Raw genomic sequence first — 21501 nt, 5'->3', positions numbered from 1 at the left:
CATATCAAATACATTAGATAGGAAGGAAGATTACTGTTACTAGCATTATCTCAAAAGGCTTTATTAGAATACATCTTTGGTTTGTCCTATAGCAAATGCTATTTGTAGCACCATCTTCATGTACAAAAGAAATTTTTTTTTGCTTCTTTTTATTATTTTATCATGAAGGTAATTCAAGTTACTGTTTTGCTTGGCAGCTTCTATGTTTTTGAAGCAGGCATTTGAAGGAGAATACCCTAAATTGTTGCGTCTTTATAATGACTTATGGAAGCGTCTTCAACAATACAGCCAAAGTATTCAAGGAACATTTAATTCAAGTGGAACTACAGACCTGTATGCTGACATGCACTACATGGAAGATGATACACAAGATGGATTTTTACCCAAAAAGCCAGATTATGAGTATGTTTGTTTAACTTATTTGTTGGCATGTTAAGGATTTTGTGTTTTATTTTTATTGTAAGTTAGAAAGTGGGAAAATGCTAATCTTCTCAACATTCTAATGATTATTATTTATTTGTTTACCTTGAAAGACTTCACAACACTTTTAACTGAAGAAGTCAAACTTTATCCTAAGTTGGCAACCTGGTTCCCAACTAGAATTCGTTTCAAAGTCTAACACCAAGCAAGGTGAATAGAAGCTAAGAGATGAGCATGTGTAGTTATTATCTTTTAACTGATATTTTAGGATACCTGTAACTACATCACATGGCACTGTTACTGATCAACCACTGGCATAAATATGATATCGAAGGAACTAGTGTGTTGAGGAATTACAGCGAAAATACGTCTTATGCTGGGATCGGTTCTCAGTCTCATGGGAAAATACTAAGTAGAGTTGCAATAAACCTGCAGATCTGTTTGATCATTAGTGAAGTACAGCATATGTAGCCATATTTAAGAGCCACATTGAAAACTACTGTACCATCTCAGGAAGTTTAAATTGGCCAGCTTTTCCCCCACATTGAGAAAGAGTATTGTTTTCAGATTTCTGTTGGAGCACCAAATCAACTGACTGGTTTGCACACCTTCTTTAAACACTAGAGTCATATTTATTGTGATGAAACTGACTCAGTAACAGCAAATCCTTATCAACTACCTTGTAAGAAAAATGTTGGGTAGGTTTATGAATGCTGTTTTAACGTTTGTTTCTCTTTCAGCTTTTTTCTTTCTAAATACTTATAGTTGAATTGTATCTACTGTAGTAAGAAGTTCTGTCTGCTAAGATACAGGATGTACTAGTTTTGACTGGCAAAGTTAGTGGCATGAGGGTAGGATGGAATGATAGAATGAGACTGTTCTCGTCAGTTACTCTTTCATGCTAAACATGGAGATTCGGTAAGGACTCATGGAAGAGGAGACAAGAGGACTGAACCTACAAGTATATAAAATAGCATATATAGTATCATTCTGTTTTTGGCTGTTTCATTTTTAAATTCATATACTTGCACCTTAGGTCTGAAATACTCATAGCAAATGGTAATAGTGTGTTACTTCTAGGAGGTGGAGTTTTTATTTTGTATTTTCTGCTTTGATTTAAAATGAGTATATGTAACTTGTAAGGGTAGGGAGAAAGGCAGTAAATTCAATGTAGAGGAAAAATTCAGAATGAAAAAAAAAAACTACTGTGTTTTGACTAGTGAGACATTGTCACCCTTGGGAGACTAGCTTCAGTAAAGTAGTTGGTGGAGAAGAGGAGGTATGACTTATATTCTAGAAAGTCAAAAATAAGGGTAATAAGGAAACAAATACAATAGGTTTCATTTTTAAATTTTTTGTATTGAAGTATAGTTTACTTACAGTTTTGTGTAAGTTTCTGGTATATAGGAGAGTAACACAGTTATACATTTATATATTCTTTTTCATATTCTTTTTTATTATAGAATATTACAAGATACTGAATGTAGTTCCCTGTGTGCTATACTTTAGAACCTTATAGTTTGTTATAGTAGATTTTATAGGTTCTTTTGAGAAGTGAGGCAAAGAAGAAAACATAAATTTGACCATGTTAGCTGATCCATAGGAAAGGTTTTTGTTGTTGTTGCTGTTTTTAACAATAGAGGAAGAATTGAGATTGTTTATAGCTAGAAGTAGCCAGTGGAGAGAGGAAGAGATAGGAGATACAAGAAAGAAAACAGGTAATGAATGGAACAAGGCCTTAGAAGAATTAGAATAGAATCAAGGCACAGATAACCAGGTTAGCATTTTTCATCATTGGGTATTCATGCTAAATTTTTGAGAGCCGTTAGTGCTATGAAGAGAATAAAACAAGATAATATGAAAAAGAAGAACAATCTCAAATAAACAAGTTAACCCACCACCTGAATCAATTAGAAAAAGAAGAACAAAAAGCCCCAAAAAGCAGCAGAAGGAAGGAAATAATAAAGATCAGAGAGGAATTAAATACAATAGAGATTAACAAGACCATAGAAAAAATCAACCAAACCAAAAGCTGGTTTTTTGAAAAAGTAAATAAAATCGACAAACCTCTGGCCAAACTCACAAAGAAGAAAAAAGAGAGAGCACAAATTAGCAAAAGAAGAAAGGAAAATGGAGAAATTACAACAAACAAAATAGAAATACAGAATATCATACAAGAATATTATGAAAAACTATATGGAACCAAACTGGATAACCTAGAGGAGATGGACAAGTTTCTGGAAATAGAGACTGAATCAAGAAGAAACTGAACACTTGAACAATCCGATCACTAGAAAGGAAATAGAAATAGCAATTAAAAACCTCCCTACAAATAAAAGTCCAGGACCGGATGGCTTCACCGGGGAATTCTACCAAACATACAAAGAAGAACTCATACCAGTCCTTCTCAAACTCTTCCAGACGATTGAAAAGGAGGGAATACTCCCAAACTCATTCTATGAAGCCACCATCACCCTGATACCAAAACCAGGCAAAGACACTACAAAAAAAGAGAATTATAGGCCAATATCACTGATGAACATAGACGCCAAAATCCTCACCAAAAATTTAGCAAATAGAATCCAACAACACATAAAAAAGATTATACATCAAAAAAAAAAAAAAGATTATACATCATGACCAAGTGGGGTTCATCCCAGGGACACAAGGCTGGTTCAACATACGCAAATCAATCAGTGTAATACATCACATCAACAAGAGAAAGGACAAAAACCACATGATCATCTCAATCGATGCAGAAAAAGCATTTGATAAAATTCAACACCCATTTATGATAAAAAACTCTCGCCAAAGTGGGTATAGAGGGAACATATCTCAACATAATAAAAGCTATATATGACAAACCTACAGCCAGCATAGTTCTCAACGGTGAAAAACTCAAAAGGTTCCCACTAAAATCTGGGACAAGACAAGGATGCCCACTATCACCACTCCTATTCAACATAGTCCTGGAAGTCCTAGCCACAGCAATCAGGCAAGAGAAAGAAATAAAAGGGATCCAAATTGGAAAAGAAGAGGTAAAAGTGTCATTATATGCTGACGACATGTTACTATATATAGAAAACCCTAAAAGGTCCACACAAAAGCTACTAGCGCTGATTGAAGAATTCAGCAAGGTAGCAGGTTACAAAATTAATGTTCAAAAATCAGTTGCATTTCTTTACACTAACGATAAATCAACAGAAAAAGAAAGTAAAGAAACAGTCCCCTTTAAAATAGCACCCAAAGTAATAAAATATCTGGGAATAAATCTAACCAAGGAGGTGAAAGAATTATACACAGAAAACTATAAACCATTGATGAAGGAAATTAAAGAAGAATTTAAAAAATGGAAAGATATTCCATGCTCTTGGATTGGAAGAATCAATATTGTTAAAATGGTCACACTGACCAAGGCAATCTACAGATTTAATGCAATCCCTATCCAATTACCCAGGACATATTTCACAGAACTAGAACAAATCATAATAAAATTTATATGGAACCATCAAAGACCTAGAATTGCTAAAGCATTACTGAAGAGAAAGAAAGGCTGGAGGAATAACTCTCCCAGACTTCAGACAATACTATAGAGCCACAGTCATCGAGACAGCATGGTATTGGTACCAAAACAGACATATGGACCAATGGAACAGAATAGAGAGCTCAGAAATGAACCCACAAACCTTTGGTCAACTCATCTTCGACAAAGGAGGCAAGAATATACAATGGAATAAAGACAGTCTCTTCAGCAAATGGTGCTGGGAAAACTGGACAGCAGCATGTAAAACAATGAAGCTAGAACACACCCTTACACCATATACAAAAATCAACTCAAAATGGATTAAAGACTTAAACATAAGACAAGATACAATAAACCTCCTAGAGGAAAACATAGGCAAAACATTATCTGACATACATTTCAAAAATGTTCTCCTAGAAGAAATAAAAGCAAGAATAAACAAATGGGACCTAATGAAACTTACAAGCTTCTGCAGAACAAAGGAAACCAGAAATAAAACAAGAAGAAAACCTACGGAATGGGAGAAAATTTTTGCAAGTGAAACCGACAAAGGCTTGATCTCCAAAATATATAAGCAGCTCATACGACTCAATAAGAAAAAAATAAACAACCCAATCCAAAAATGGGCAGAAGACCTAAACAAGCAATTCTCCAAGGAAGACATACAAATGATCCATAGGCACATGAAAAAATGCTCAATATCACTAATTATCAGAGAAATGCAAATCAAAACTACAATGAGGTATCACCTCACACCAGTCAGAATGGCCGTCATTCAAAAATCCACAAATGACAAATGCTGGAGAGGCTGTGGAGAAAGGGGAACCCTCCTACACTGCTGGTGGGAATGCAGTTTGGTGCAGCCACTATGGAAAACAGTGTGGAGATTCCTCAAAAGACTAGGAATAGACTTACCATATGACCCAGGAATCCCACTCCTGGGCTTGTACCCAGAAGGAAATCTACTTCAGGATGACACCTGCACTCCAATGTTCATAGCAGCACTATTTACAATAGCCAAAACATGGAAACAGCCTAAATGTCCATCAACAGGTGACTGGATAAAGAAGAGGTGGTATATTTATACAATGGAATACTACTCAGCCATAAAAACCGACAACATAATGCCATTTGCGGCAACATGGATGTTCCTGGAGAATGTCATTCTAAGTGAAGTAAGCCAGAAAGAGAAAGAAAAATACCATATAAGATCGCTCATATGTGGAATCTAAAAAACAAAAACAAACAAACAAACAAACAAAAACAAAGCATAAATACAGGACAGAAATAGACTCATGGACAGAGAATACAGACTTGTGGTTACCGGGGGTGGGGGGGTAGAGGGTGGGAAGGGATAGACTGGGATTTCAAAATTGTAGAATAGATAAACAAGATTACACTGTATAGCACAGGGAAATATACACAAAATGTTATGATAAATCACAGAGAAAAAAATGTGACAATGAGTGTGTATATGTCCATGAATGACTGAAAAATTGTGCTGAATACTGGAATTTGACACAACATTGTAAAATGATTATAAATCAATAAAAAATGTTTAAAAAAAACAAGATAATATGATAGAGTGTCTTTTGTAGTGAGACGGTAACGTTTGATCTTAGGTCTAAATAATGTGAAGAAATGAACCACGGAAGATTTGGAGTAATATTTTTGCAGGCAAAGAGAACAGCATATTTAAAATCTGCAAAAATTAAGGTGGGGAGGTCGATGAATAAAAAGCTGGAACACAATGAATGAGGAAAAGGGGAGGGTATAAAATTGGGTCAGAGAGGAAGGGAAATGTAAGATCATGGAGGGCTTTTACACCATGATAGGGAGTTTGGAGTTTATTCAAAACAGTGTTAACCATTGCTTTTAAACAGAGGAATGATACGAACTGATAAACATTTTAAAATGAGCACCCCAGCTTCTGTGTGGACAACTAAGGGGGAGGCTCACCACAGGGAGAGAGAAGTGGGAAATGGGGGCTATGTTTATGCAGGCAAGAAATGGTAATGACTTGAAGTAGGATGAGTGGATGAGATGGTAAGAACTGGTCCAGTGATTCAAGATACAGTTCAGAGGGCAAGTCAGTAGAACTTGCTGATAGATTGGATTTGAGAGGAGGAGAAGGATCAAGGATAAGCTTGGACAGGTTGGCAGCAGACTGTAATGACTGGAAGGCATCATTCCATTTATGGAGCAGTGCTGATTTAAGGTTTTTCTTTTGAAACTATTGAACTGAATTTGCAAATAATGTTTTAATAGAGTTGTTGCAAAGGTAGTTGAGTATGAATCAGGGCTAGAAAAAGATAGCTGAGAGTCATCACTGTGCAGATCTGTGGAAATCATGGCACTGGAGGAGATTCCACAGGGAAGATAGATATGAAGAGAAAGGGCCCTCGGCCCTAGTTAGGCGCTCCAATATTAATAGATTATGCAGAGGAGAGGCGGCCAGCAAGCCTAAGACAAAAATATGGAGAAAGAAGAGGAAAACTCAAAGTTGTCTGCAACCCCAAGGAATGAGCTCATTAAGTTGGAGGAGGAATAGTTAACTGTGTCACAGGCTATTGAAAAGTTGAAGAAGCTTAGAACTGAGAATTGACCTCTTGATATAGCAAAATAAGGTTGTTCAGGACGTAGACGTGGAATGGTAGATACAAAAGCATTATTAGAATTGATTAAAGACAGAATGGGAGAAGACTGACTTCTAGGGTGACAGTAGTCCTTACTCTCTCAGCCACTCCCCAGTGAGCCTGGTGAAAACTATAAAAACTGATTTAAAGCCTCTGAAAGTGGTTTTAAAAGCAAACAGCAAATGAAAAAATCTACTCAGAAAATTATGAAAATTTGGCAGAAAGAATTCCATAAGAGCCTGTGACATTAGAACCAGGACTGTTGTTTCCTCCCTCCCTCTTCCCAGCTCAGCAAGGCGTGGACTCTGCTCTAGCCCGGGGCAGCCCAGAACCAAGGCTCCCTCCCTCCCTTGGTCCGCACTGGAGGGCTGCTTCCATAAGAGGAGCCGAGCTGCAGCATCTCTCCTCCTGCCCCTGGCTGCTAGTTAGCTGAGGCTCTGCCTCACACAGCTGAGATCAGTACGTGGGCGCTTCCTTTTTGTGCACAATACCCACGTGTTATGTATATTTTATCACAATAAAAATTAAATGTATTAAACAAAATTTTAAAATATGTTCACTCACATATTTGTACACAACTGTTCATAGCAACATTCATAGCAGCCAAAAAATAGAAGCAACTCAAATGTCCATCAGGAGACAAATGAATAATCAAATGTGCATCCACACGGTGGAATACAATTCAGACAAAAAGGAATGAAGTACGGACACATGTTACAACATGACTGAACCTTGAAAAAAATTATGCTAAGTGAAAGAAAACCCGTACACTGTATGATACTATTCATATGGAAGTCAAAAATAGCAAAATCTATAGAGATATAAAGCATATTAGTGTTTGTGTAGGGCTGGGGGTGGGGTGAGGGGGCAGAGGGTGAAAGCTAAAGGGTATGAGGGTTCTTTTGGAGGTGATCGAAGTGTTCAAAGATAAACATAGTGATGGTTGTGCATACCTGTGAATATGCCGAAAACCAGAGAATCACACACTCTAAATGGTTGAACTGAATGTAAGTTAAATCTCAGTGAAGCAGTTTTTTTAACAAGAGAGAAGAGGAAAGAAGGAGCTAGGTTCACTTCTCCTGTGAGGTTTTGATATGAAGAAAGAAATAAAGCTACAGAGGGTAGATGAAGTTACAGAGGAAAAAAAAAAACCCTTGAGAAGTGCCAGGTTGACTAAGGTCACTGCCACTGGTTTTGGTCTTAGTGGAAAGTAGAGGCAAATGATCACCTATAGAGAGTGAAGAGGGCTGCAAAGGTAGAATTTTAATGCCTTGAACTTCAGATCTCTTGAAGTTAAGGGATTTGTATACGTGTTCAATATAAACAACTTTTTCTCTGCAATACTTGGGCAGCTTAGTGACAGACGTAGAGACCATCTAAATGAGATTTTCTTAGTAAGAGCTTTGAAATGAAGGTAAATTAGAAAAATTAGGATGCTAACAAGAACACCTTGAAATGGTCAGCTGTGGATAGAGGACATGAGACCTGGTGGGCTGATGGGGGATGCATATAGGAAAGGGGTCCCTAGCACTGATCACAGTGAGGTCAAGAGAGCAAGTTCTTTTGAGTAAAATAGCACTTTCACTGATAGACAAAATCCAGCATGATTTATTCCATGTGTTTTCATCTTGTACTTCTACCCCTTCAGTGCTCTGCTCCTCTTAACTTTTTGGCAGACACAGCCAGGGAGGGTCCCTTCTCAGGGCCTTTGCACTTGCTGTTCTCTCACAGAAAGTGCCTACCCTGGAAACCTGTTTCACTTGCTCCCTCTTTTCCCTCAGATCCTCTCAGGAAGCCTTCCTGTGCCTTGTCCTATCTAAAATTGCATAGAAAAAGTTCTCTGCCTTTCACGCTTCATTTTTCTCTTAGAATTTGTTGTTCTCCGTTGTATTCCATATTTAACTCATTTAAAATTTTTAATTTTGTGTGTGTGTGTCTCATAAACATATAAACTTGAAGAGGGCAGAGAATTTTTTTTAACCGGCTTTGATTGCTGCATTTCCTGCATCTAGGAAGTACTTGGCAAAATGTAGAAATTTAATAGTATTTGTAGGAGGGAAGGAACTAGGGGCAAATCGGTGTGGAAAGTTGTCTTCAAGCTTGTAGATCTTAGAGGTGGAGCAGTTCAGAATGATGACTCAAATATGGAAGCTCCATGGTAAAACTATAAAATAAACATAGACTTCTAATACAGAACACGTAGTAGAAAAGTTGTCTGTTTTGACATTGTAATCACCAAAGATCCTTACAGCAGACTTGGAGAACAGGAAGAATATTAGTGCTTATAATTTAGTGCTGAAATTTATGCAGAAGAGGGAAGAGGCTTCTTAAGGTCAGTAAATGACAGGAGCACAAACAGGGGAAACATTTAAATAGCCGGCGTGGACTTTAGTAGGGGACTGACTCAGACAGATTGAAACGCTAGTTTTTCCTGTTCCCTCTGTGGTCTTTCTATCTGCATCCACTGTAGAAGTTGTTATAGTCAGCACTTCACCTGCACATTTCTTCCCTAGACTGTAAAGCAATTTTAATCTCTGCCTTCCTAGCACTTAACAAGGGCCTGGTACAGTATTCTCAGGAACTATGTGTTGAGTGAAATATTTACTGAATGAGAAAGTGGTAAGAGATAACTGGAATTATAATGTAGGAGCCAAGAGTGTTCTGACCTCCAGGTCTCGTCGGTTGACCAGGAAGTGTGGAAATGGAGAAAGCCAGATTTCCTATACATGAAGGAGCAGGTCAGGTGTTTTCAAGATTAACATTTAGGAGGAGGGATTTTTGTTTGTTTTTAAGACAGTGGAAGGACTGGTAAGAAGAATCATAAACAGGAGTGATGTGAGAAGATGCAGAGTTAACTATAGGAGTAAGAAAGCATAAAGAAAAATTGGTTATAGATACTTGATAGCAATTGTCAAAGGTAAAATGTAAGGTCTAATAGATGGACTGCTAAATAAAAAGCAACGCAAATAATTGAAGACGTGGGAGGACTAAGATGGAAAGAAGTGTCTTAAGGCTGAATTCTAGCTTGTGAAGAACGCTGTAAAACTTAATTAGCTTAGAACTCCAGTTGGGAGTATTTATGTGGTTGTACGACTTTGACAAATACTTTTTATTTTGTCCTCATTCTTGATAGTAACAGTTTAACATTAGAAGGTTGATAAAAACCTATACCTTCGCACTTCCCTCTCAGACACTGAGCCTATGAGAGGGCAGCTGTGGGTGAAGAGGGTTGAGCTAGTGAGAACAGGTCTCTGCAGAGTTGCCTTGTGTGCTCTGTGAAGGCGTGCCCCATTAGAATTAATGTTACTCTTTTAGTTTCAAGTGACCGATTTACTACAGTGGGTACTGGTGCATATTACAGTACATTTATACCTAGGATTTATGTATAAATTAAAAAGTTTAGTCCTTAATAAATGTGTAATTATGAAAAATATTTATACATGTATATATACTTTTTTAAATGTTCGTTTGTTTGTTGTTTTAACGGAGGTCCTGGGAATTAAACCCAAGACTGTGCATGCTTAGTATACACTCTACCACAGATACCCCCCCTCCATATATACAATTTTAAACAGATTTTTAAATTTTCTTCAATACAATTACATTTTACATAGGAAATATGTTTTTAAGAAAGGCATTTACAAGGTGAGGAGGGTGTAGCTCAGCAGTGGACTGTGTGCTTAGCATATAGGAGGTCCTGGGTTCAACCCCCAATACCGCCATTAAAAAAAATTAAAAATAAATAACCACTCCCCCCCAAAAAAGAAAAGAAAGGCATTTACAACCTAATACAATAGCATTTAGTTTTATATATTTTAAGTTCATTTTTTTTTTTTACTCCCACAGTCCAGAAAAGGCTTTGAAAGACTCGCTGCAACCCTATGAGGCTGCTTATCTATCAAAATCTTTATCTCGACTCTTTGATCCCATCAACTTGGTTTTTCCCCCTGGTGGTCGTAATCCTCCTTCTGCTGATGAACTTGAAGGTATCATTAAGACTATAACAAGGTATGTATTTTTTATATAATCGTATGCAGTAAAATCCCTGCCACGTTTGTTAGTGATGTATGATGACAGTACGTTTTTATCTCAGACTGTTTAAGTAATTAGTCTGGCAATTGAATCAAGAGTCTGTGGTGAATGAGTGCACATGTAAGTACTGGAGATTACAATTAAGACCATTTAAATACAGTCTAAAAATAGGCAATTATAATTATTCTGTATCTTGTCAGGGATACAAAGTAAACCAGCCTAATTCTTTATGCCGTAGTCGATTTCTAATATTACACTGGAAAGTAGGTATAAAAATAATTTTACAAATGAGAAAAATAGTTTTACAAATTACAGAGATTAATGGGGTTTTTCATCTTAAACCCAGAAAGTACTTCAGAGCATAGAAGGATTATAATCCTGATTAGCCTCCTCATGTTTGCTATTTTAAGCTTTCTAAGTGAATGTGACAACTTTTAAAACTCTCCAAAGGGAAGGTATCCTGGCAGAGGTGCCACCTGGATGCTTGCAGACAGTGTAGTTGTACTGTTGCCTTTAGACACTTCTCAGCTACCCGGGTTAATCTGCAGTTAATGACTATCTCAGTTCCTGTCATAGCCAACACGGTGTCGTAACAGGAAGTCTATACATTTATATGTGAACATTTTGAGGAGTAAAAATAGTAGTTAGGCAATAGAGGACCAAGTCTAGATTCTGTTAGATCACAAATTTGAAAATGCTGATTCTGAGGCACGTGAGAGCCACAGGGTAATATACATAAGCATGTCTCCAGCTGCAAACACAACTATGCAGTGTCTGGATTGCCCAGCATCTCGATCCTAAATCCCTCCACAGTTATCTGGACTTTCCAGTGCCCTGACTCTAGATTTTTTTACCCTAATGTCTCCACTATCTGTTTAGTATGGTAGTGACAAAAACAGTCCTGGATTCAACTTGATCTCTTTGACCTGTTTATGGAAATAAATGTTAAAGAGGTATTTCTCCCATTCCCCTGTGCAGCTTGACAACACTATAATCAATTAGAATGTGGAACTTGAAGAAGCATACTTATTCCATTGTTTAATAGAATGTCAAAGTGAACATTATAAATTGTGTCTCACTGTTATATGAAAGGGCATTTTTGTCACACATCCTATGCACTAGTGTTGTTTCAAAGTCCTTCACTTTCTTCATAAAGAGAATCTGATAAGTGCCAAGATTTATTCTGCTACTTCAGAGACAGTAATTACTTTTCTTGCTTTCTACTTGTATATGGGTTTTCTTTTTTTTTTTTGAGATTAAGTGTTTTTTTGGTTGATGACTATTTAAACAGGTCCATAATACTCTGTCCAAAATGCCAGTTTAAAAAATAATAAGCATGTGCAATAAACTAATTAGAATTAATAAACAATTTCAGCAACATAGCAGGATATGAGATCACTTGCAAAATCAATTGTATTGCTATGCACCAGCAGTGAAGAATGTAAAAATGAAATTAAGAAAACAAGGCCATTTATCATAGCATCAAAATGAATATAGTATTTTAAAATAAATTTTTTAGAAAGTGCAAGATTTGTACACTGAAAACTACAAAACATTGTTGACACAAATTAAAGAGTACCCAAATAAATCAAAAGATACCTCATGTTCATAGACTGGAAAACCCAATATTGTTAAAATGGCAACACTCCGCCAGCTGATCCACAGCTTCAACACAATCTGTATCAAAATCAGAGCTGTATATATGGGTTTTCATGCAATTTTTAACTCCTAGTATACTTTCGGTGGTCTTTGTAAAACATTTTATTTTTTTTTGCAATCAGCTCAAACGTCCTAATTAATCCAGTGTTAAAGTTGAAAATAAGCATGACAAAGAAATGCTTGAACAATTCAGATTTTTCAAATTTCAAATTAAATCTCTGTTTTGCTTTTGATGTATTTAAAAAGCTACTCTATCAAAATAAGCACGAATTGGCATAATTTCTGCAGAAACTGAGTACCTCTATGTATCATGTAATTTATATTTTTAGCTTATGTCCTTCCCAGGTCATCATTTCCATTCAAAAGCTGACATTTCCTTGCAGATGTCTGTGATATGCAGTGTCTCTAATTGCACTTATCAGTATTAACAAAAGTGCTACTTTAAAAATCTGTACACAATTTGCTCTCTTAATCACAGCCTTAACCCACACATGACATGCTTTTATTAATGAGAAATTGGTCATTAACCAAACTATTTCAGAGCACTTTTTTCTAATGCTGAATTTAGGAGGGAAAATGAAACAATGCAGTCAATTCTTAGAAGGAATCAGTGAAATCTATAAAAAGAATCACCACTTTGTTTATTGGGTGTAGGTTTATATGTTGTTCTTTACTTTATTGGTGAACTATGTTGCTAATAATTAAAGTCTGTTTGTGTGTTCTGCAGTGAACTGAATGTAGCTGCTGTTGATGTAAACCTCACATTAGCGGTGTCAAAAAACGTGGCAAAGACCATCCAGTTGTATGGTGTAAAATCAGAACAGCTGGTAAGTGATACTCTCTTCTGTAAACTTTCATAATTTTGTTTAAAATCACGAACTATACAATACTTGACTGACTATAAATATTGAATTGACAGTATTAATTTATTGGAAAATTTTACAGTGAAATTTTGAAACTTTCTTATAAGTTTAAACCAGTAAAAAAAGATTACATCTATTAAAAAATGGCCCTCCTACCATTGTTATATTTTCAGAATGCAGGCAGGTTTTATAAGACTTTTTAAAAAATGCATGTTCCACTTTATATATATATATATATATACACACACACACACACACACTTAAGTATAGTTATTTCAAATTGATCAAATTTCCTCTCTCATGTGACCACTCACCCCAGATATCATTCATGTGCTATTGCTTAGTGTGAAATTGACTTGAACCGTTAGAAAATGATTGCAGGAAGTGAATGCTTAAAATTGTAATAGAAAAATGTGGATTTACTTACTAAAGATTCTAACCATGGACCCTGGGGGTTTAACTCCAAAATTACTCTATTTGAAACAGCTGTTTGCATATATTTAATAGCTACATGACTGAATCATAATCTTAATTCTCTATATTAATATTTTAAAGTTAAACATACATATTTGATTGCTATATATGTATGCTAACTGAAATCCAAGGAATAAGGCTTTAGTATATCTTTAACTGTCATTGATGGACTAATTTTAGGGAATGTGCCAAAATCTGATCTACTGTCATTGTAGGGGTAACCAACCATGTTTTGGTTTTGGTTTAGCCTCTCAGACTGCTCTTAATTGAAACATCATAAGATGAGGTGCATTTGACCCTTGAACAACTTGAGGGTTAGGGAGACCTACCCTCCCTGCAGTCAAAAATCTGTGTATAATTTATAGTTGGCCCTCCGTATTCGTGCTTTCTCCTTCCATCCCTCCTGCACAGGTGGATTCAGCCAACTGTGGATCGTGTAGTACTGTACTGTTTACTGTTGAGAAAAAGTTGTATGTATACGGACGCTTGCAGTTCAGACCCGTGTTGTTCAAGAGTCAGCTGTAATCTGGTTTTGCCTGTTTCCTAGTAGTTCCAGCTGGTCCTGGAATAACTTTTAGGGTAGGTTGGTAACAAATTGAAAAAATTTGCATAAAATGATCCTTGGTGGTAACAGTCATATCATGAGGCTTCCTGCTTTCAGTTCCAATGGATGGCTCCATTTTTATTTGCATATTAATGTGGTGCTATTTTCTATTCAATTATTTTTGCAGCCTTGACAAATAATTTAGAAGCATCTTTTTTAAAAATTTGTTTATTGAAAACTGGCCCTGCAGAGACCAGTGAAGCAAGCGCTTTGTAGGTAATTAGATGACTAATTTTTCTCTCAAACTTTTTTAATAGAAGCTTTATTTTGATATTTATTACTTTTAAAAACATGGTTTCTTGCTATAAATGAAATTTGGTATTATACCCAATAGAGTTCAGTGTAATTACTGAAAGTGTCAGGAAAACAATATCCTTAGAAGATGGTCCCACCTGAAGAGAACATTATAAGGAAAAGCCAGCATATGTACGGAAAGTATTTCACGTCTCTGTGTCAGACAATGGACAGTGGTGGATGTAACATGTAACTTTAGTTAAGGCAGTAACAGCAAAAGGCTTTGACAAAATATACCAATAAACATTTGATTGAATTAATATTTGTTGGGCAAATAGTCTGTGACCCTAAATTACTGAGGCCTACCAAATCTACAGTGACAAAGTCACCGACTTAAATTTTTTTCAAGTAGATTTTTCTTTTTTTTTTAAGTAGTTTTTACTTTTCTACTTTCATTTTAGTGTTTAAAGAATAAGAGTACAAAGAGCATCATATGCTTTTTAAAAAAGTATTACTGATTAATGACAAACAATAATGTTCATCTCTCATTTCTTGGCTATTAATAACACTATTTGTGCCACTCCTCTTTGTTTTTAAATTTGACAAGTTTTGGTCTTTGATCTTGCCATATTCCTCTTTTATAATTACTTCACTGAAAATATTTATAGGAGAATAGCCAAATATTAAATCTTCAGTGGGAGAAAGGTTAAAACAGATTTTAAAGTAGAATATCTACTCTATTTGTAGGTGGAAATGTTGCCTTGAAATTTGGTATAATGAAGTCTATAAATGGATAATTCTTTTTATAGATGAAATACTTAAGCCTCAGGTCCACAAGGTTGAAAAGTGACAGAAATCAGATCACTTATGAATGTTTAAGCAGTGAGGTAAAGGAAAGTTAGAATTTTAAAGACAATATACTTTCAGAAAGGATGACTTGAAAATACAAAACTTGAAATGGAGCAGCTTTCCAGAATCCTAAGTTTATTTTCCTAAACGTTACTTGTGGAAGTTTCTTGGCTATGAGAACATTTTATCATGCTTAATTATAGCTTTAATTCACATCAGGAGAAAGGATCATAAAAAGAGTTTTCAGGTTGATCCTTTCCATGGACCATCTTTATGGTCATCTAAACTCACTGTGTGTATTCAGAAATATTCTTTCATATGCCTACAAAAGCAATATGTTGCTTCTTTTCAGCCTTACTATTTTAATGTTTTAGGCTCTAGTAGAATATAACATATGTGAATTATACATAGTACACATATTTGCTTATAATAATCTAAAATTTTATCAGTACACATGTATTACTTTTTTTGAAGTCTTCTCTGTTACTAACCACCAAAGTTATGTGTCATATAAGCCTAAAGCCCTATAGGGGCAAATCCTTAAATCCTTTTTCTTGACTCTTAAATGGTACCAGCGAATTCTTTTCTTAAGGTTAGGGTAGGGCCATAAAAATAACAACCATTATTATGCATCTGCACTGGCTGGGATTGTGCCAAGCGTTTAAAGTGTATGATCTCATTTACTTCGCAACAACCTTTGAGATGGAAGTATCAGTATCTGCCACTACAAAATGTGGAAATTGAGGTTGAGAAAGCCTGCCCAAGACAGATTGCTAAAAGTACAATCCCAGCTATTAAATCTTGAAACTAGCATTCAGACTCAGATTTGAGTCCAGACCAAGCTTTAAAACTCTCTTGTATCACAACAGTGCACCTTTCTTTTCTACTGAAGATAAGCAGTATAGTGCTATACATACTGTTTTGTGATTTACTTAATCACTTTACAGTATGTCATAGAGATCTATATCTACTGTCTTAATCCATGTATAGTATATTTATGAACCATTTCCCTTTTTGTTCTTAGTGGATAGGCTTAGTCCATTCAGGCTACTATAACAAAATGCCATAAACTCTGTGGCTTATAAACAATTTATTTCTCACAGTTCTGGAGGCTGGGAATTCCAAGATCAAGGAATCAGCAGATTCAGTATTTGGTGAGAGCCCCTTTCGTGGTTCATAGATGGCTATCTTATTTCTGTAAGCTCACAGGTGGGAGGGGTAAGAGGGCTTTTCAAGACTCCTTAATAAGGGCACTGATCCCACTCATGAGCGCTCTGCCCTTATGACCTAATCACCTCTCAGAGGCCCCACCTCCTAAAAATAGTACTATCACCTTGGGCATTAGGTTTCAACATATGAATTGGCGGGGGTACAAACATGCAGACTGTAGCAGATATTTAGATGATTGAATTGTTTAATTTAGAGATAACAGGGATTCACCCTTGAATGCTCACATGTGAGTTGTAAGTCATACGGTTTACATCCTTTAACATGTATTTAATTTAGTGTGTGTCATGTTAATGCCGGCTTCCAAGATGCTCTTTTGTGAAAATGAGATCAGTGTTTTTTACGACTCTCTTCATTTAAAAGTTATTCATTTGTCTTGACGACAATTGTGAAGTTATAATTAACTTACTAAGTAGAATTTTATGTTCCAAATACACATAACACCTATAGATGTATTTATCATAATATTTTATCATTAAACTGAACAAATTGTTTATTTAATGGTGATATATTGGTAGTTCATATTGTTTTGAAATGTGACCTTTAGTAGAAAATGTCACTAGACCTCGCTATCACAAGTTTGAATCAATATTTTCTTTGTTCTCTGTATGTTAAAAGGAAATTAAGGGGGAAGGGTATAGCTCAAGTGGTAAAGCACAGGCTTAGCATGCACACAGTCCTGGGTTCAATCCCCAATACCTCCTCTAAAAATAAATCAATAAGTAAACCTAATTACCTGCCCCCCGCAAAGGAAATTAAAATATTAGTGTATAAGGAATTTATTGTGGTACCTTGATAATATATAGGTTTATAAACTATTATAATAACAAAATTATAGACAAATAGATTAATAAGTATTCCTTTTAAAAGGTAAATTGTTAGAGCATTTTCCAACAGTAACTACTATCTCATGGTTTCCAGGAATGACATATAGAATCTTAGTGTAAATGTCAAATAATATAAACTATAAAAAAGTAGATTGGCATTTAATTTGGTTGCACACCATTTGAAACAATAATAGGAATGACATTTAAGGGGAAGTTTCAACTTCAGTGCAGGTCAGTAGCTGTGTGTGATGAGGTCAGAAGCTCTAGATGGCAGTAGGGTTTTTTTTTTAAAACTTTGTAAATATACACTTTATTCTTTGTATAATTGGTAAGTAGTTTGGAGACTTGCATTCCTACAATGGAAGGAAACCTACATGTGTGATATTTAAATGCTGACATAGAAACATACGTGTTTAACTTTTTTTAGTTTTAAAGGGATTGTTTGATGCAGATTTAAATGTCATCTGCCTGGATACTGCTTCATATATCATATGGTAATAGCTTGTGTTATTAACATTCAAATAACAGATTTTTTAAAAATATGAAATCACTTGGAAGGCTTTTTATATTATGTGCGAACAGAAGAAACTAGTAGATTCAGCAGATTCTCTTGGACCAAATGCACTTTAGCTGTAATACAAATATACTTCTCCCCTTTGGTTACCTACCGTCTTGCTTCTTTAGACAGCACCCCGCTCTTGGTCACTCCTGTTCTTACGTTGGACTGTTTTTAGGATCACTCCTTCTTTTCTTTATGGTAGCTTTCTGACTTGCTTCCCAGACTTGTTAGAGCTGGATTTTCTGGGGGCTGTGCCAGCTCAGTAGTAAGTGGTCATGCTGTCTCAGATTCAGTAGGCCGTAGTGAAGACAGGTATGTCAAGTAATGGTTTTTGTAATTAAGAAATGTTTTCAATATACAAATATTCCATCATCAGTTAAAGTCTGTCAAAGTCTGTATCATCTTTTGCCACAAGAATGTTGCGTAATAGCCACAAAATCTGAGTGGCATACAATTAGCATTTATTCCTCACACATCGTGCTGACCTTGGCTGGGTTTACTCCACAGCAGGCTGGCTGCTGATCCAGGCTGGCTTTAACTATAGTCAGTCCTCTGCTCTGTTCTTCGTGTCTCTAACCCTGCAGCAGGCCTTTCTGGGCTTGAGCTCACGGTGAAGGCGGAGGCACAAGAGAGGAAGTATCTGCATAAGTCTGGCTCCCTAAAACAGCCCATTCACAGTGCATTATTAAATAGCAAAGAGTGTGGGCACAGAAAGAGATGAAGGATTGGGGCCATTTGTGCCATCTGTCACAACGCCAAGTTGGGAACATGACAGCAAAAAAGGAGTTCATAACTTTTTAATTCCCAAAGGCCTCATCTCCCTCCTGGAATCCTAATAGTGTGTACTGAGTTTTTAAAATATTTATGTAAATGTGTATTGGAATATAATTGACATATAATTTTATATTTCAAGTACACAACCTAATTTTTTTCTTGTGATGAGAACTTTTAGGATTTACTCTTTTATCAACTTTAAAATATGCAATACAGTATTGTTAGCTGTAGTGCTTCTACTGTACATTACATCACCAGGACTTATAATTGAAAGTTTGTACCTTTTTGACCATCTTCACCCATTTTCCCCACCCCATACCCCCGGCCTCTAGCAAGCACCAATCTGTTCTCTGTACCTATGAATTTGGTTTGTTTTATTTTTTCGATTCTATATATGAGTGAAATCATACGGTATTCTTACTTAGCATAATGCCCTCAGGGTCCATCCGTGTTGTCACAGGTGGCAGGGTTGCCTTCTTTTTCATGGCTAAATTACATTGCATTATACATGGATCCCCGTTTTCTTTATCCGTCCATTTGTCCATGGACCTGTAGGTTGTTTCCACGTCTTGGCTAGTGTAAAGAATGCTGCAGTGAACACAGGGGTGCGTGTGTCTTTTCCAGATAGTGATTTCATTTTTTTCAGATTGCTTCATTCATTTCTTCAGAATCATACAGTAGTTCTCTTCATAATTTTTGCAAGACCGTCCATACTGTTTTCCACAGTCCTGCACCAATTTGCATTCCCACCAGCAGTGCACAGGATTCCCTTTTATCTACGTCCTCACCAACACGTTATTTCTTGTCTTTTTGTTGCTAGCCATTTTAGCAAGCATGAAGTGTGTGGTTTTGATTAGCATTTCCCTGATGGTTAGTGATGTGGAGCACTTTTTAATGTACCTATTGGCCATCTGTATGTCTTCTTTGAAAAATGTCCGTTCAGATGCTCTGTCCGTCTTTCAGAGTATTTGTTTTTTAGCTATTGAGTTGTATGGGTACATGATTTGCAAATACTTACTCCCAAGTGTGTATGAAATTTTTATGGCATTTGGCTATCAGGTTCGTAGACAGAGGTGATAGAAATTCATTACTGTGATAATTCACTTAATGATTTTAATTACTGTTAATATTACTTTTAAAACATTTATCCTTTTTTTGTGTCTCCTATTTGATGATATATATTTTGATCCCTTATCATATTTTCTAGTCTTTATTGTCCTAAACTTACTTTTATTACCACAAGCATATAATATTCAAATAAATATTTTCCCTCTCCTATTTTTCTTCAAGTCTTTCATTACAAAATATACTTCCATTTATCTTTCACTTTATTTCAGAATGTGAACAAGTAGAACAAACAGAATTTTCCTTACCAACTCCAGTAGTAATTAGAGGCTTGAAAAGAAATTGGGCAACTGAATTATGCCGCATGGGTTTTCACTGCTGTGTTAGCGCTTTGATATGATGAAGATTTTTTAAATATATAATTCAGCCTTTTAGGTGTTCTTGTGGACAAGATTGGTCTGAATTACCTGGCCATTTTTACTGGAATTGGAAGTCTTAAAACTGTAGAGCTTTTATATTTTTTCAAGCATATTAGTAATAAAGAAGGGCTTTTAGTTTTACCCCTGTTTCAAGGTATAGGAATATAATTTAATTCCCTAATGTGTACACTGTTTTCAAGTATATTTCTGGGAGAGAGAGTTGTCAGCATTTAGTCAGGGTTAGGCTGTGATTTACTTAGAGCACCCTCTTCCCTAGCACACACAGGCATACAAATATACATAACCATAACAATATAGCTGTACTCACAAATAAGATATAAAGAAAACCTCCATTTACCTCCTGCAGCTGCCATACATACCAACTTACTGTGACATGAGGCAAGATTGCCTTGCAGTTGGAACCAAGGCCAGAATACTCAGGAATTGCATCTGCAGTATCCCAGTGTGCCAGAATCTCTGAGCCACCAGCATCAGATGTGCTTGTGAACTGGAGAGCTGTGGTGGTAGTGGTGGGGAGGGACGCATGGTTGAAAAGGCAACTATAAAACCCCCAGACACCAGGGACGAAGACAGGAAGAATAAAGGACCACTGACTATAGAGGAAGACAGTTCACAGAGAAACCTCTGAGAGCCTTCTCAAGTTACTAGGCTAGTTCTCATATTTCTTCCACATTTGTGACACATTTGTAAGTTCAGGGTGCTATTAAACTGAAAATGTATTGCTTTCTACCTGTAGATTGTGTGCTCCGGCTCTCTCCTGTTCTCGCATGCAAAATATCAGCAGTAAACAGCGATCTTAATTAGAAAAAACAGCAGCAGCAAAAACAAACAAAACTCCTTCCTTTTAAAAAATAGGAAGCAAGCTAAAAGTCATTGCAGTTGAGTATAAAAGAACTCATTTGTATCTTAGAGGCTCCTGAATCTTTGTCCTTTACTATATCAAGCACATAGCAGCTAACTTTGGGGCAGCCAGCTTTTACTCAGCTCATCATATCTTACGAGAGTTTGCTAATTTAGATTGCCAGTTTGGACTTTCTTTTTCCTTTGTTACTTCCTTATCTTTTCCTTTCTTCAGACTCTGTCCAAGGAGATGCTGTCCCCAATCTTCTGCAATCAGATTGCTTTCTTCCTCTCTTTTTAAGGAGAGAGGAACAACTGGTTTTTAGGCAAAGGCTTTTGGCCATAGTGTTGGACTAGTTGAGAGTGGTGGGAGATATTCCTTTGGTTCTAAGATTTTCAAGATGCTGCGGTCACCCTGAGATTGTGTAAGTGTGACGTTTTGTCTCTGCCACCCTTGCAGAGTAATGGGTTAATC

At 36.2% G+C, this 21501-nt stretch overlaps 1 protein-coding gene across 1 annotated transcript in view; it reads left to right on the top strand.

Moving 5' to 3' along the window:
• Positions 1 to 21501, top strand: part of COG5 (component of oligomeric golgi complex 5) — a 238230-nt gene that overhangs the window by 166570 nt on the left and 50159 nt on the right. The window contains exons 12-14 of the mRNA XM_031679789.2: positions 198 to 402; positions 10426 to 10587; positions 12998 to 13097. Of these exons, the coding sequence (XP_031535649.1) occupies positions 198 to 402; positions 10426 to 10587; positions 12998 to 13097 (467 nt within the window). The remainder of the gene's footprint in view (positions 1 to 197; positions 403 to 10425; positions 10588 to 12997; positions 13098 to 21501) is intronic.

The sequence above is a fragment of the Vicugna pacos genome, chromosome 7, assembly GCF_048564905.1.
Source record: "Vicugna pacos chromosome 7, VicPac4, whole genome shotgun sequence".
Classification (NCBI taxonomy): domain Eukaryota; kingdom Metazoa; phylum Chordata; class Mammalia; order Artiodactyla; family Camelidae; genus Vicugna; species Vicugna pacos.
This window is presented reverse-complemented; position numbering and strand designations above follow the sequence as displayed.